This window comes from Mastacembelus armatus, chromosome 12 (genome assembly GCF_900324485.2).
Source record: "Mastacembelus armatus chromosome 12, fMasArm1.2, whole genome shotgun sequence".
Lineage (NCBI taxonomy): Eukaryota > Metazoa > Chordata > Actinopteri > Synbranchiformes > Mastacembelidae > Mastacembelus > Mastacembelus armatus.
This window is the reverse complement of record NC_046644.1, coordinates 20,888,730-20,902,385: the sequence shown is the minus strand read 5'-3', so window position 1 is coordinate 20,902,385 and position 13,656 is coordinate 20,888,730. Positions and strand designations below refer to the sequence as shown.

General features: G+C 40.2%; 2 protein-coding genes across 3 annotated transcripts; both read right to left on the bottom strand.

Moving 5' to 3' along the window:
- Positions 1–8: 8 nt before the first annotated feature.
- Positions 9–3,934, bottom strand: slc25a46 (solute carrier family 25 member 46). Its single transcript, XM_026297457.1, has 8 exons — positions 3,444–3,934; positions 2,876–2,918; positions 2,588–2,645; positions 2,422–2,499; positions 2,203–2,303; positions 2,066–2,122; positions 1,666–1,723; positions 9–1,545 (listed from the first exon to the last, which is right to left on the bottom strand). Exons 1-8 carry the CDS (start codon positions 3,712–3,714, stop codon positions 949–951), a joined length of 1,263 nt encoding a protein of 420 aa, XP_026153242.1. The 5' UTR covers positions 3,715–3,934; the 3' UTR covers positions 9–948.
- Positions 3,935–4,557: 623 nt separating this feature from the next.
- Positions 4,558–13,125, bottom strand: slc31a1 (solute carrier family 31 member 1). Of its 2 annotated transcripts, XM_026297458.1 has the most exons (7): positions 12,970–13,125; positions 9,857–9,894; positions 8,435–8,580; positions 8,264–8,336; positions 7,924–8,092; positions 7,175–7,255; positions 4,558–6,196 (listed from the first exon to the last, which is right to left on the bottom strand). In XM_026297458.1, the coding sequence occupies exons 3-7, from the start codon at positions 8,567–8,569 to the stop codon at positions 5,995–5,997; spliced, it is 660 nt and encodes a 219-aa protein (XP_026153243.1). In that variant the 5' UTR covers positions 8,570–8,580; positions 9,857–9,894; positions 12,970–13,125; the 3' UTR covers positions 4,558–5,994. The 2 variants fall into 2 exon arrangements, with proteins under 2 accessions (XP_026153243.1, XP_026153244.1); XM_026297459.1 differs by lacking the exon at positions 7,175–7,255.
- Positions 13,126–13,656: the final 531 nt, after the last annotated feature.

The following is a 13,656-nucleotide window of genomic DNA, read 5'->3' as shown; positions in this document are numbered from 1 at the left end:
CAAGCAGGAACATTTCCACAGATATTTTATTTCAGGTTAAACGAAATTTACAGAAAAAGAAAAAATATGAATTACAACGTGACATTTACAACAAATTAATAACAAATGCAGATTAATCTTTTTCTCCTAAAATGAATGTGAAAAAGAATTAAGCCTTTTTTATTCAAATGTTCTTCCTTCAGAAAATGGGATTTTTGTTACTTGTCCATTTTTATATTTATATTGATTCAAATATTGATCACAAATAATTTAAGCTAAATCTACATTGTACATTTTAACAGATTGATTTTTACAATTTCATACAGGCTTTTTAAATTTGCTGTTGACAGGTGCAGTTTCATGTATCTCAGTATTAATATGCACACACAATCATACACAGCAGCTATAGACAAGTGACCAATCAGTTATTGGTATTTAAACACCAACATTTATTTTTACACAGGTTCATCACTTCTTGCTTTCATGCAGGGGAAGGAAGTGACACAGACCTAAACATCAGAGCTGGAGATGTTCAAGGTGTATTTTTTTCTACTATGAAGTTATGCCAACAGTTTCCCTGTGTTCCCAGTCTTTGTGCTAAGCTAGGCTAACACAACTAGTACAGTGTTGCAGCAGTTTGCTGTGTGTTTGTTTTATTCTGAAACTACAGTGTATTCTGAAACAGGACTTAAAGGAACCTGCCCGTTTAAATATGGACACATCACGTGATCATTTCACTTGCAGTTTATTAACTGACAAAAATCCACTGTGATATTTGCTTTGGGTGTTTTCGTTTAGAATTTGACTTTTGGACAAATAAAAGTTTTTAATCTCATGTCGTATTTTCATTTTATTTTGCTGCTGCCGTGACATAATTTGTTTATAGCTGTTTCCTGTGGGCTACACTAACTGGCAGGAACACTCCCAGCTCTCCACAGGAAGTGATGCTGCATCTCCATAGTAACGCCTCTAGCTGGTCTTGCCATCCAGCAGCAGCAGCCTTAGCAGCGTCCTGGCTGCAGCTAGCAGTGCTCCATGTAGCGTGTACTGTGCCAACAGAGCTCCAAATCCCCGGTAGAACCCAGCCCGCCCCTCCTTGCGGTGGATGGCATGGATGCAGTCGGAGAACCCATCATACTGTGTGTTGACAGGCAGAACAAGGGGACTACCGCCATTTCCTGTGGCGACCACACCATCAGTGGCATCAATAATGGTACGCGTGCCCTGCAGGCCAAGGCGGTGCAGTGCCGTCTCCAGAGGAAACACTACAATGTCGGCCACCAAGGAGCCCACCCACGCCGCCACCAACTCGGGGAAGTAGGCATCCACTGGGTTGGATGGGTCCGGGCGCTGCTTCCTGCCTCGCTGGTGCAGCCACAGCGCTGCTCGCTGGACAGAGGCTGCGATGGCATATCGTAGGACAGCATGCAGCGCAGCAGGAAACAGGAGATAACTGAGAGGAAGCAGACGACGACTGTGAGGAGCACCCACGCCCAACAACCGAGCCATACCCTCACGGACACAATCCAGCAGCCCGGAAGACGAGTCATCTCGAACAATATCGCTCTGAGGACAACAGAGAGGCATGGTGGAAAATCATTAGCAAAGACCTCTGACTTTCAGAAATGACCTGAAACTGATTAAAGTGAGTGTTCAAAATCAGTGTGATTAACAATCAATAGTGACCTGGACAGTTTCAATGAGGCTGGCACAGTAAAATGGAATAGCCACCACTGCTGTTAACCTGCGGGTGAGAGACAGACACAGAATATGAGAGCAAGAGAGAGATCAAACATAAAGAAACTGAATCAGAAAAACTATGACTCTCTCTACCTGTGCTCAGGTGCATTTATTTTTTCACCTGCATTCAGACACCTGTACTTGCTCTGAGACTCTCTCTAACCCCAACCCAAACAGCTGATCTGAACAGTTCAGTTCAGCCAGTCAGTGCTAAGTCAGTGTTGAAGTGAAGCTTGGTGGGAAACTAGCACTTTAATAACCTACCTTCTGTCTACCTGCGTACACCTGCACCCTAAGCACAGCTGTCCCCTCCATTTTAAATTAGTAGTAGAAGAACTGAACTGACCCTTTAAGAAGTAAATGTCCAGCCAGCTGTTTCCAGCTCCACCTGTGAGGAAGCTCCCTGCAGACAGAAAACATGCTGTAATACTGCAGTAATACTGGCGTGATACCAGTAATACCACAGTAATGCTGCGTGGCTACCGTGGTAATGGTGTGAACTCGCTAAGGATGCCCTCAGCTCCCAGCGTGATGCCGTGAACAATGAAGGTGCTGCCCATCCCTTTCCACAGAGCCTTCGGACCCTGAACAACATTATTAATACCTGATCAGACTAACTGATTACATTAAACATGACCGTTACTCAACATAAAATAATAAATATTAAAATATCACTTCAGGGATCAGCTTCATCTGTGTTACCTGAGCTTTAGTGATTCTGTACATGACGGCAATGGCACTGAACGGAGTCAGGTGGTAGCAGCGGGCGTGGAGGTTCACCTGATAAAAGACAAATAGAAATAATCTGTGACAGATAACGTGTCAACCTGGTGACAAAACATGATCATGACCATGAACATGAACATACCTGACACTGTCTGCGGAAGACGATGCAGGGGTGAGCGAGGACATTCTCAGTGAACAGGCTGCAAACACACAAACAGGTGTTATTACCTTTTTGTATTCTGAAAAGCTGAAGCCCAGTTTCCCTGGGTGTTGTCTGTCAGGAATTAGTTTGAGAATGATAGTATGAAGATTAATAGCAGACAACATGAACTGATTGAACAGTGGTACCACCTGCAATCAGACTGAAACTTTAAAGGACTGAGTGATCTAAATATTGTACTAACACTATCACACTAATAAGAAATTCTACCTGACAAGCCCGATTCCAAAGCCAGCAAATCGATTCAGCTGCTCTGAAAAAAAAACAGAGAATATCACTAATACAACACTAATTCATTTTTAATTGTTTACTTTTGTTTTGTATTTTTCCCTATCATCTGCTTAATTGTGAAAACAGACAGTTTATTTAAAACAAGTGACAAATAAATTAAAATCATATTAATCAATGGGAATAATATGTAATCAATAAGAATTCTATGTAAATGTATTTCCATTAAGAAAACCTTGATTGTAAAATAGCAGCTGTTAGCTAATAAGTTTTACATTTACTGTCTATTCTGTAATGAGCCTGCAGGCTAACAAACAGTTAGCATGTTACAGTACTTTCAGTGCTTGTTCCTTGGTCACATTAGCCTACAAGCTAATTGTGTTTTTTATTATTCATTGTTGTTATTTAGACATAAATCCCGTTAGCCCGTTAGGGTTCCCATTTAATTCCCATTCTATGTCACTAGCCTGAGAGCTAACTTAGCTAATCTCTGATATAAGCAGAACACCCGTTTAGCCGTTAGCCTGCTCCGTTCACTTCACCGACCTACCGGCGGGCGGTACGCCGGGCTGCGGCGCGTCCCATCCCGCTGACACTCCGGGACCTCCGGGCTCCGCCTGCGGCTCGTCGTACTGCGGCGTCCGCTCTGCAAGGTGCAGGTTGCGGCTGCCGGGGATGTCTGGCGGCGTGGTGACCCAGTGGTGGTGCTGCAACTCCGCGGGGGCACCGGCGCTTCTCACCGGGTAGCTGGCTCCGTAGAACGGGTCGTCTCGGCCGCGGTATCCGAGCCCGTCGAAGCTGTCTGGCCGCCTAGAGGCCATTAGAGAGTCGGTGCGAGGACGAACAGCGCTGGGACCGTGACTGAAACCCGGTTAACGGATGTCAAACAGGACATCAAACTGAACACGATCACGTTCCGGTAAAGAAACGACTTAACCCTAAATCTCGATTCGTCCCTGAATGATTCGACCCGCAACAAACACCCACCTGTCACCTGCTGCCCGGAAATGGTTCGTTGTTTCCGGCAGCCTGCAGGCGCTACAGCTCAGTGCTGCCCCCTCCAGGTGTTTTTAAAATAACGCACATTAAATTAAAGTCATGGGATAAAACGGTTTGTGGGAATTGTAAAAAAGTGCATTCCAGTATAAAGTGACACAGTTTGCCTTTAATGACCATATTCTGATTAGACTGATTATTAGCAGCATTCAACAGGTTTCCCACAGCAGGAGATGAAATTAAGCCGATGCCTCCGTTGGTCTCGGGTTTAGTTGAATACGGAGCTCGTGATTTCCCAAACTGAGCAATCCTTTCCTCATCGAACTGTTGCCGAGTTGCAAAACTTAAATTCGAAACTGAACCGATTTTCAGAACCTTTTTCCAAAACTGCAAAAATTGCCAGTTGTATTCTGGTGTGCCATTATGCTTTAATACTGATCCCTTCTTTCTTGAAAACAGTCGAATACATTTATTCAGAAATGTACAGAACTGCCATTTTAATGCCGCTGCACCGTCTCCGGAGGTGCCCTCCAGGGGGTGAAAATATGAACAAGTTCACAGCTGAGGCTGTGCTGAATAAAGACACGACTGCTCGTGTTTTATCAGCTTGGAAATATTATGTTTGTTAACATTTATGACTTTGGAGAAGATCAGATCACATTTCATGATTACTGATTATGATTGATTATGTTTTATTGATTCCAGCATTTGTGACAATTAAAACATTTCACACTCTTTCATATTACGATAAAACACTTGTCTTCATGTTTTCATCAAAAAGCCTCATTTTCATTAACATGAATCGATTCACACTATGAGAGGACGTGGCCATAAGTCTGTGGACAACCTTTGTTACACTGGACACTAACGCAGGTGGCCAAAAGTATAAGGACACTTGGTCAAATCAAATCAGTACAAATACACTATATTGCAATATGTATGTAAACACTTGATCAGAAAAAGCTTGTGGTCAAAAGTATGAGGACACGTCAAATGGTCATCAATGTGTCAGTGGCATCATCAATTGGCCACAAAATGCAGCTGTGTTTCGTTTCCAAACATCAATTCAGTAACTGCGATGTGTCCCTGCAATTTCATTGGTCCAGAAAGTAAACACTGCCTGCCTTAGTGTGAGTCAACATTAAAAACAAAAACCAAACAAAGATAATACATCACATCATCACGAGTGGGAATCCATTTCACCAGAAATCTAATAATAATAATTCTTCTTTCATTCTGGTCATTACTAATAATTAATCTTTTATTTCAGGTGAAAACGGTTTCCATTCACAACACATTTTTTCTCAAACAATTATAAAAATTCAAGACGACAAAAGTTTTCACGTTGTACTGAAGTATATTCCAGTTCAGCTCTTCATTATTGACAGGTTTGTGTTGATGATCAGCAGCAGACAAACACAGTCAGTAGTATATCCAAGCTTTTCCACTTGTTGGCCACATTAAGGCAACAGGTGTTGAATTTAAGGCCAATAGTGGCCCAGCAACAACTAAACATACAGGTGTTCAATTTAAAATCAAGTAAATTTCAACCGGTTGATAAATTTAAGAAGCAGTTTGGTTTCATTACGTTACTCAAAAAAAAAAAACAAAAAAAAAAAAGTTAGTTAAATCAAAGTAAATCAAACTAAAATCTAACAGTAATAAAATGATTCCCTAAAATAATTACCTAATAAATTACTGCAGAACTGCTCAAATACTGTTTTATGATTGGGGACTGCTAACGATGCTAACTATGAAAACAATTGTACATTAAGCTACATATGCAAATTTAGGCTAGCTGAAATCAGCTCTATCCTTTAATGGCACTAAAAAGGAAATTAAAAGATGTGCAGTGATTTGCCCTGCCAGAACCTTCTGAAGAGATCGGAGCTCTGATGACCGGCTCATCCACTAAGAGTTCAAAAACCTCTTAAGGCAAAAAACACGAAGTGCTCGTTGTTTTCTGTAAGCCAGGGTTATTAATCGCTAACTATGTTCATTAGTGTGCACGCTAACATAATGTGGGGTTACCACGGTTACCGAGATCAAGTGTTTGTTACCAACCGTAATCACATCTCCTGACATGATGCTAACTAGCGTACTAGCTAATGGCAATGCTCAGTGATGTCGACAACCACTGCTTTCCTCCAGCTGAACAGGAAGTAGCCCATGCCCGCGCCGGCTGCCACGGCGATGCACAGATAACCATTGTACGTCATGAAGACGAGCATCAGGAAGTAGCTGACAACCACCTGAATGACGTGCAACAAGGTCTGCAGGAAGTGGGTGGGGCTTAGCATCCGCTGCCTGGGGGACAACAGGACTACTATCAGAAATGAAGCACTCACTCTAGCAATGACAACATTCAAGCTAAGAACAGTACATTTCAGTTTTGGTGTTAGTAGTGTTACATGTTTATTTGCTCCTAAAACTCTGTATTAGCATTTCATTTCACTGTTACTGTTAGCAGCATCTCTAAAATTATGTTTCTAATCAGTTAAACACAATTTTCAATAATAGCGCTGCAATGTTAGCATTGGCGTAATATTTTCAACTTCTTCCCTACATTTAGTCTTAATATTAGGGTGTTAGCATGAGTTTTAACCTAATTAGCAACCCAGACACCAGTAAATTTCATAGAGCAGTGTCACCTGCAGGTCACTACAGCAAGTCCTCCAGTCTGTGTGACACTCATCACACGTATTGGCAGAAAATAATTTAATGTAAAACTGAATTAAAAAAAATAAAATAAAATTATGCATTTGGCCCAACTCAGGCAACATGATAGGAAAAATAAGAATTATTGCCTGTTATAAATTTAAATATATATATATATATATATATATATATAAGCTTATACACAAGTTGATGTATAAGCATCAAATATCCACATAAAATACAATAATAGAGAAAATAAAAAGCAGAGAATATTTAAAAGGTATTAGTAACATCACTCAAAACTAAACAGAGCATAGACCAAGATTAAATTAAAAAAAATTAAATATGTAAAACAATAAATGTCTGGTTTCTCATTTTCTTTTAATTTCTTAACTTTTCGCGATATGTTTTTTAAATAACCTTTTTTTTTTTTAACAATTCATCAACTGTAGTTAAAGAAGAAGGATTGATCCATCAGTGATCATCAATGAGTCAAATCATAACAGCTAAACGTCCCAACATCTGACACCTGGAGAAACAGAGACCACAACCAGGAGAATAAAAAAACAAAACAAAACAAAAAAAAAAAAAACACAACCTGACCCTGGACCACAACCTGACTGTTACCTGACAGAGAGTCCTGAGAGGCGGGACTTTGGTCCAACTGGAGGTTCCGCCCCCTCCAAGCACTGACTGTCAATCAGTGAGCTGATGGCGAACACAGGATGTTACTGACGGTCACATGATGACCACATTTGTGGGGTCATGTTTAACATGTGGCCGGCTGCCTGAGACGTATTTAAATAATATTTATTTAATTTTCATCCTCGTCGATAACTGAAGTCGGATTCATTATAAATCAAGGAAAAAGAGCTTCGCACCATTTAACATTTTTATGTTGTATTATATATTACTGAAATTTTTCTGTATTTTATTATTTTTAGTAACATTCAACACAAAAATTATACTGTAACTTATAATTTCAATTACTGCATAATTTTAGATGAGCCAGCTATATTATTTACTGTTTAAAGTATATTTATTTTTTGTTTGAAATGTAAAGCAATAATTTTATTGAAAACAATTTCTCCCCACCAACAATTTATATTTTTATATTTTCGTTGACTTGTATATTTAAATACTTTTACCAATTTAAAACTCAACACCTTACTTAGATGTAGTTTTGTTGATACAATAAATAAATATTTTGGTTAATGGTGTTTATTAAATATTAAAATGTCAATTGATGTGTATAGACAGGTTATTTTTTAAGCAAATTAAACTCAACATGGAATTAACTTCATTAATTATTAATGATCATGAATTATTTAGCATTGACCTCATGCTCTGTACTCTTGTTAGCATTAGCAACCTACCCAACCGTCTTGTGCGTCTCCATCAGCACCGTCCCATCAGCCCCGGGGAGAGGCATCGAGTTGTAGCGGACATTCACCTGACTGCGACGCAAGAGCACCTCACGACCAATCTTTAACCCTTCATACAGGACAGCCAATAGGAAGACACCAATACATGCCCCGACCATCTCTAATAGTCACAGAGATATAACATACATAAAATAAAAAAATTAAATATGACAGACTTTAATATAAAGATCCAAATATATATAAAAAAAAAAAATAATTAAAAAAAATCAGGAAAAATGTGATGAAACAGAAATCGTGTGCAGGTAACATATGAAACACATGGCGTCCTGACCTCCAGGTGTGTTGATGAGCAGGCCACTGAACAGCAGCTCCACATTGTTGCAGCCGAAGTAGAAGGTCATCACCTAGGCAACAGCAACATTAGCATGTTAGCTCCATCTTTACTCCTGCGATGCTAGCTTCACATTAGCATACTGTAGCTGTGATAAGTACAGCCCCTCACCATCCCGCCATGTCCTCCTTGGTTCCCACCGTTCTCTGACCCTCCTCCTCCTCCGTGGTTATGCCCGCTGCTGGTGGGCGGAGCCATGGTGTGCTGCTGGTGGTTGTGGTTCATGTCCATGGTGCTGTGGTCCATGTGGTCTGTGGCTGCAACCAACACATACACACACACAATCTTTTAAACCAGGTGTGGCCCCTGTGGGCCACTGCCCTGCTTTTTTTCCAACTATTCCTGCTTGTGATTGGCTGAACACACCTGATCCAGGTAATCAGCAGTGGGTAGGGCAGGAATAGTTGGAAAACAAGCAGCACAGAGGCCCTGGAGGATCATGGATTGCCCACCCGTGTTTTAACCTCTCAATATTCTTTGACTTAACCTCCATTTAGGGAGATTAAATGCACTACAATTCCTATAAGGCTTTAGGAGATAAACAGGAAGTATAACATTGCTGCGGACTCTAAGTCTAAGGACTCAAAGGACTTTAAGTCCCTGATCTCTAAACCAGGTTGTACCATCATGATCATATGTCCACAGTGTCACAGAACAGAGAAAACTGCATCCTAGGCTTAGGGTCCTAAGTATCACTGGTGAGTTTTAAACAGAAAATCAAACTGGGTCCTTTTTTTGTCTTTCATTCTTGTTTCAGATGCTGGATGACATTGCAATGTAAAAACCATCTTATCTGACAGGGCTCTCCGCTGCATAGATGTGTGCTAAGCCTACCACAGAAAAACATGCTTCTTCCTGTTTAAATCGTTCAGCAGCGCAAGCATTGAAGGTTAAACACCGCCATGTGAAAACGCCTTAAATCCAACTTTTCACAAAACTTAGTCCATTTAAAGCAGATGACTTTCACAGCAAAATGCTGAGTTGTACTTTTAAATGCTCAACAGTATTGTAGTTTCGTTCTTACCTTAGCTACTGTGATGCTGACTCGTCCAAACACAGACTGAACATCATACTGACCAATCAACTCATCTTGGAGCTGTAACCACGGCAACAGTGACATCACTGAGCAGACACCCTACTGTAATCTGATTGGCTGCCAGGCCCTGAGGCTACAGGAGGCAGAACTGACCAATCAGAGAGCTGCAAAGGTCTGTCTGCTATCAGCCAATTAGATCAGAGTGTCGTAAACATTAATGGGAAGGTCAGTCACCGCCAGCAGCACTTACTTCCTGTTTGATTGAGTCAGTATCATTTGAGGTAAGAATTATGGGATTGCTTAATTTTTCCTCACATTCAAACTAAAATTTCACAAAATAAACATAAAACAGGAGAAACACATTGTCAATCCCATAACAGCACAAACTGATCATCCAGGAGAATGAACAGCTGTGAAACAGTGAAAACTGCAGTTTTCTGCATTCTGATTGGCTGATTACAGGTGGGGTTCATTGAAAAACATATTTATAAACCTACCTGGAGAGGAGAGGGAAAGTGATCGAGCACCGAAGAGACTGTCAGAGAGAGAAAGAGAGAGATCAACAGTCAAGAAAAACCCAAGAACATCAGCTGGTCAGACACTGGCGGCGCTCTGGGTCTGTTGGGCCAGTCTGGGACATTAGGTCCAGACTTCGTTGACATGTTCTGCTGCTGTGAACTGATGTTTTCATGACTGATCAGCTGCTCAGTGTGTTTATTCTGTAGAACATGTTTTATTCACTGTCACAGACAGAGACAAATTAGAAGCTAGAACTTGGAAATATTTGACATTTGTGTTAATAAATGATTATTTTCTAACAGATTAATGGTTTGACAAACTGTTTCACTTCAAGTTCTGATTTTCAGTTAACCGATCTGAGGAACTGATAAGTATTGATACTTATCAGTACTGATCAGTTTTCCTTGTTTATATTTGATACAAAAAGAAAAGAAAGAAAATCTCACCTGATATTTCCTAACATTTTACCAATGAACCCATTGAATGCAAATCCTGGTTGTACAGGATTAAAATGACAACTTCATTCATTACTGAATATTTTGTTATTATTGACAAATTATTCTAAACTTCACCAGGGGGACCCAACCCAAGTCCTCAAGTCCTGTTTGTTTTCCAGCTATCCCCACTGCTGATTACCTGGATCAGGTATGTTCAGCTAATCAGAAATTAGTGAGACTTTTTTAACATGAAATGCTTATACGGTCTAGATATAATACCTTGCTGGACTTTGGTAAGTAGGCAGCCAGCTCTGCTTTCGGCACTGGATTATGTCCATTTAGTGGGCATTTACGTGTCGTAGTCTTGCCTTTCCAGAGCATACTTCCCTCTAAGGGTCAGGGAGTCCTGTAGTCACTAAAATGTTGTTATTCCTTTGTTTATTCATATTTTAAATCTAGGATCCACTTGATTATATTGCATGCGCACCATCTGATCATTTGTAGTTTATTAGATTCTTCCCTAACGTCTTTTAAACCCCAACTTGGAATTTCTTCCCCAGATTTTGTACATTTTTTGCATCAAAACATTTTTCATTTTCAAATTTATTAAAAGCCATTGCCTCCAGCAACTGAAGGTGGACTTTTACTCCACTTCAAAGCTGTGAAGGAGGGCTCACCGCATCCTTTGATTATTACCTGTAACGTGTGTGGTCATTACTGTTAATCTCTCACACCTGGTTGCGATCTTTACTCACAGACACGTGTGATTATTTTTTATTGATCATTGATGTGAATCTGTTTCAGGCCAAATATCAAAGTGCAGCGTGTCCCATGTTGTGTAGAGGCAGTAAACTGATTTTTTGATTATGTATCTGTAAATAATTCACACATACAGATGTCGACTTTTGACCCTGACAAAAAGTTTTCCTGAAGTTAATATAGGCGTTTATATTAAGTTTTATATTGTCAAACACGAACAAAATAAACAGGAACTGCCCTTTAATTACCCCCCCTTTCCTTTATTTCCTTTCTTATCTCTTTTATAGCTGCAGCCACAGATTATTTTCTTTATTGATTAACCTGCTGATTGTTTTGTGATTGATCAGCTAAACTGCACAAAGCAGTTAATAAAACTCACGCAAGTCAGGTCCTCCACAGACTTTACACAGACCATTCAAGCTAATGACTGTGATGGAAAGAAAACAAGTAAATTAACACTAACCCTTGGCCTTCACCACATGTCAGAGTCAAACCTTGGACTTTTTTCTGCTCTACATTTATCTGATAACTTTAGTTCCTTTTCAGGATCAGGTGGATCCAACAAAATACAGACTGATCATCAAACTTTATTGATCCCTGGGGGGAAATTCCCAAGATACCCAGCAGTATGGAAAGTACTTCAAATTAGAAGTATATAATGTAGTTAACGTCAGCTACCCAGCGGTACATAAAGTACTTCAAATTAGAAGTATATAAGGTAGTTAACGTCAGCTACCCAGCGGTATATAAAGTACTTCAAATTAGAAGTATATAAGGTAGTTAACGTCGGCTACCCAGCGGTATATGAAGTACTTCAAATTAGAAGTATATAAGGTAGTTAACGTCAGCTACCCAGCGGTATATAAAGTACTTCAAATTAGAAGTATATAAGGTAGTTAACGTCAGCTACCCAGCAGTATATGAAGTACTTCAAATTAGAAGTATATAAGGTAGTTAACGTCAGCTACCCAGCGGTATATAAAGTACTTCAAATTAGAAGTATATAAGGTAGTTAACGTCAGCTACCCAGCAGTATATGAAGTACTTCAAATTAGAAGTATATAAGGTAGTTAACGTCAGCTACCCAGCAGTATATGAAGTACTTCAAATTAGAAGTATATAAGGTAGTTAACGTCAGCTACCCAGCGGTATATAAAGTACTTCAAATTAGAAGTATATAAGGTAGTTAACGTCAGCTACCCAGCGGTATATAAAGTACTTCAAATTAGAAGTATATAAAGTAGTTAACGTCAGCTACACAATCAAAGTGATCAACACAGTAACGGATCAATAATAATATCAGATACATTCATGTCCCATAATGCTCCATTGTGCCGCCGTCACCTCCATATTTAAAAGGTATTTAGTTCACAAGGAAAACAAACTGCATCATTTCACACCATGGAAACTCACGTAACCAGACTCCGTCCCCAAACCTGCCAACTTTATGTCACCTGGCTCGTCGGCACGCGCGTGCACACGACAGCCTTTAACTCGACACCTGCCCTGTCACCGCACGAGCTAACCTGTAAAACCGCGCGCGCAGCATCCACCGGTCACTGTTTGCAAAGCTCCTGTCCGACAAGAATTAACGGAGGCGGCGGCAGAGATTAACTGTAAATAAGAGCTGGGGTCCTAAGTGAAAAGTCCACTGTCCCACACGACCCGTCCTGCTCCGAACTGCCACATGTGCGTGTTTGTGGCTGAATGCAACACAATGACTGCGACCCCCTATTCACCGTCAATGATGCAACTCATCATTAAAATGTGACATTTTAATGATGCAACGCATCATTAAAATGTGACATTTGTCTGCGGGGTCTTGTATGGTGCCCAGCGGGTAGCTGTCAGCAGCAGAGGTCACTGACTGCTACGTGCACAAATTGTGAACTCACCTAGAAATGTTCCGGGAATTCTTCTTCGACTTCTATTCCTCCGATTGGGCGCAAAAATATAAAAACAAAAAACTCACAAAATATGTAAAACAAGAAGGAAGAAGAAAGTCCCGATCTCTTCAACTTCTCCTCGCCATCTGCCACCACTTCCGTCTGCCGGCGTATGCACGTCTATACGCATTGAAGGGGGAGGGGCTTATACGTTTGGACCAATCCGATGTAGCGTGCTGAGACGATGAGGGGCGGGGCTTTGGCCCAGCCACGTAAGCGGGTTTGTAGTTCAGTCATGTGATCAGCACGTGAAAACGCGTTTACATGCGTAAAGAATAATGAAGTTTAATTTTCTTCACTAACTACAGTACTTAGTAGTACTCATATTTATGAAGTACTGATACTTATTAAAAGTACTAATACTACAGCATGAAAATTACATTACAGCTAAAATACATATTGCAAAATGTACTAAAACCATCAGTGTATTAAATGACTCGTTTATTGTTCCTCATACACAAACGTATCAGCATCACTTTTACATCTAACCTTAAAATTCCCCAATAAATCAGCACTTAGCGCTTAAAAACAGACTTGGCAAGCAAAATATTACTATGAATAAGAAAGTAATTATAGAGCGCAATAATAATATCAATAATGAGTGTTTTTATTTAAATCTATATAATTACAAGAAGA

Excerpts from the sequence above, each read along its gene's own strand:
- slc31a1 (XM_026297458.1), bottom strand. The coding sequence starts at position 8,569 with ATGGACCACAGCACCATGGACATGAACCACAACCACCAGCAGCACACC. Across the intron at positions 8,337-8,434 it reads AAGGAGGACATGGCGGGATG|GTGATGACCTTCTACTTCGG; the intron begins GTGAGGGGCTGT and ends GCTGTTGCCTAG. Across the intron at positions 7,256-7,923 it reads GAGACGCACAAGACGGTTGG|CTCACTGATTGACAGTCAGT; the intron begins GTAGGTTGCTAA and ends GTTCGCCATCAG.
- slc25a46 (XM_026297457.1), bottom strand. The coding sequence starts at position 3,714 with ATGGCCTCTAGGCGGCCAGACAGCTTCGACGGGCTCGGATACCGCGGC. Across the intron at positions 2,919-3,443 it reads GCCCGGCGTACCGCCCGCCG|AGCAGCTGAATCGATTTGCT; the intron begins GTAGGTCGGTGA and ends TTTTTTTTTCAG. Across the intron at positions 2,500-2,587 it reads TCTTCCGCAGACAGTGTCAG|GTGAACCTCCACGCCCGCTG; the intron begins GTATGTTCATGT and ends GTCTTTTATCAG.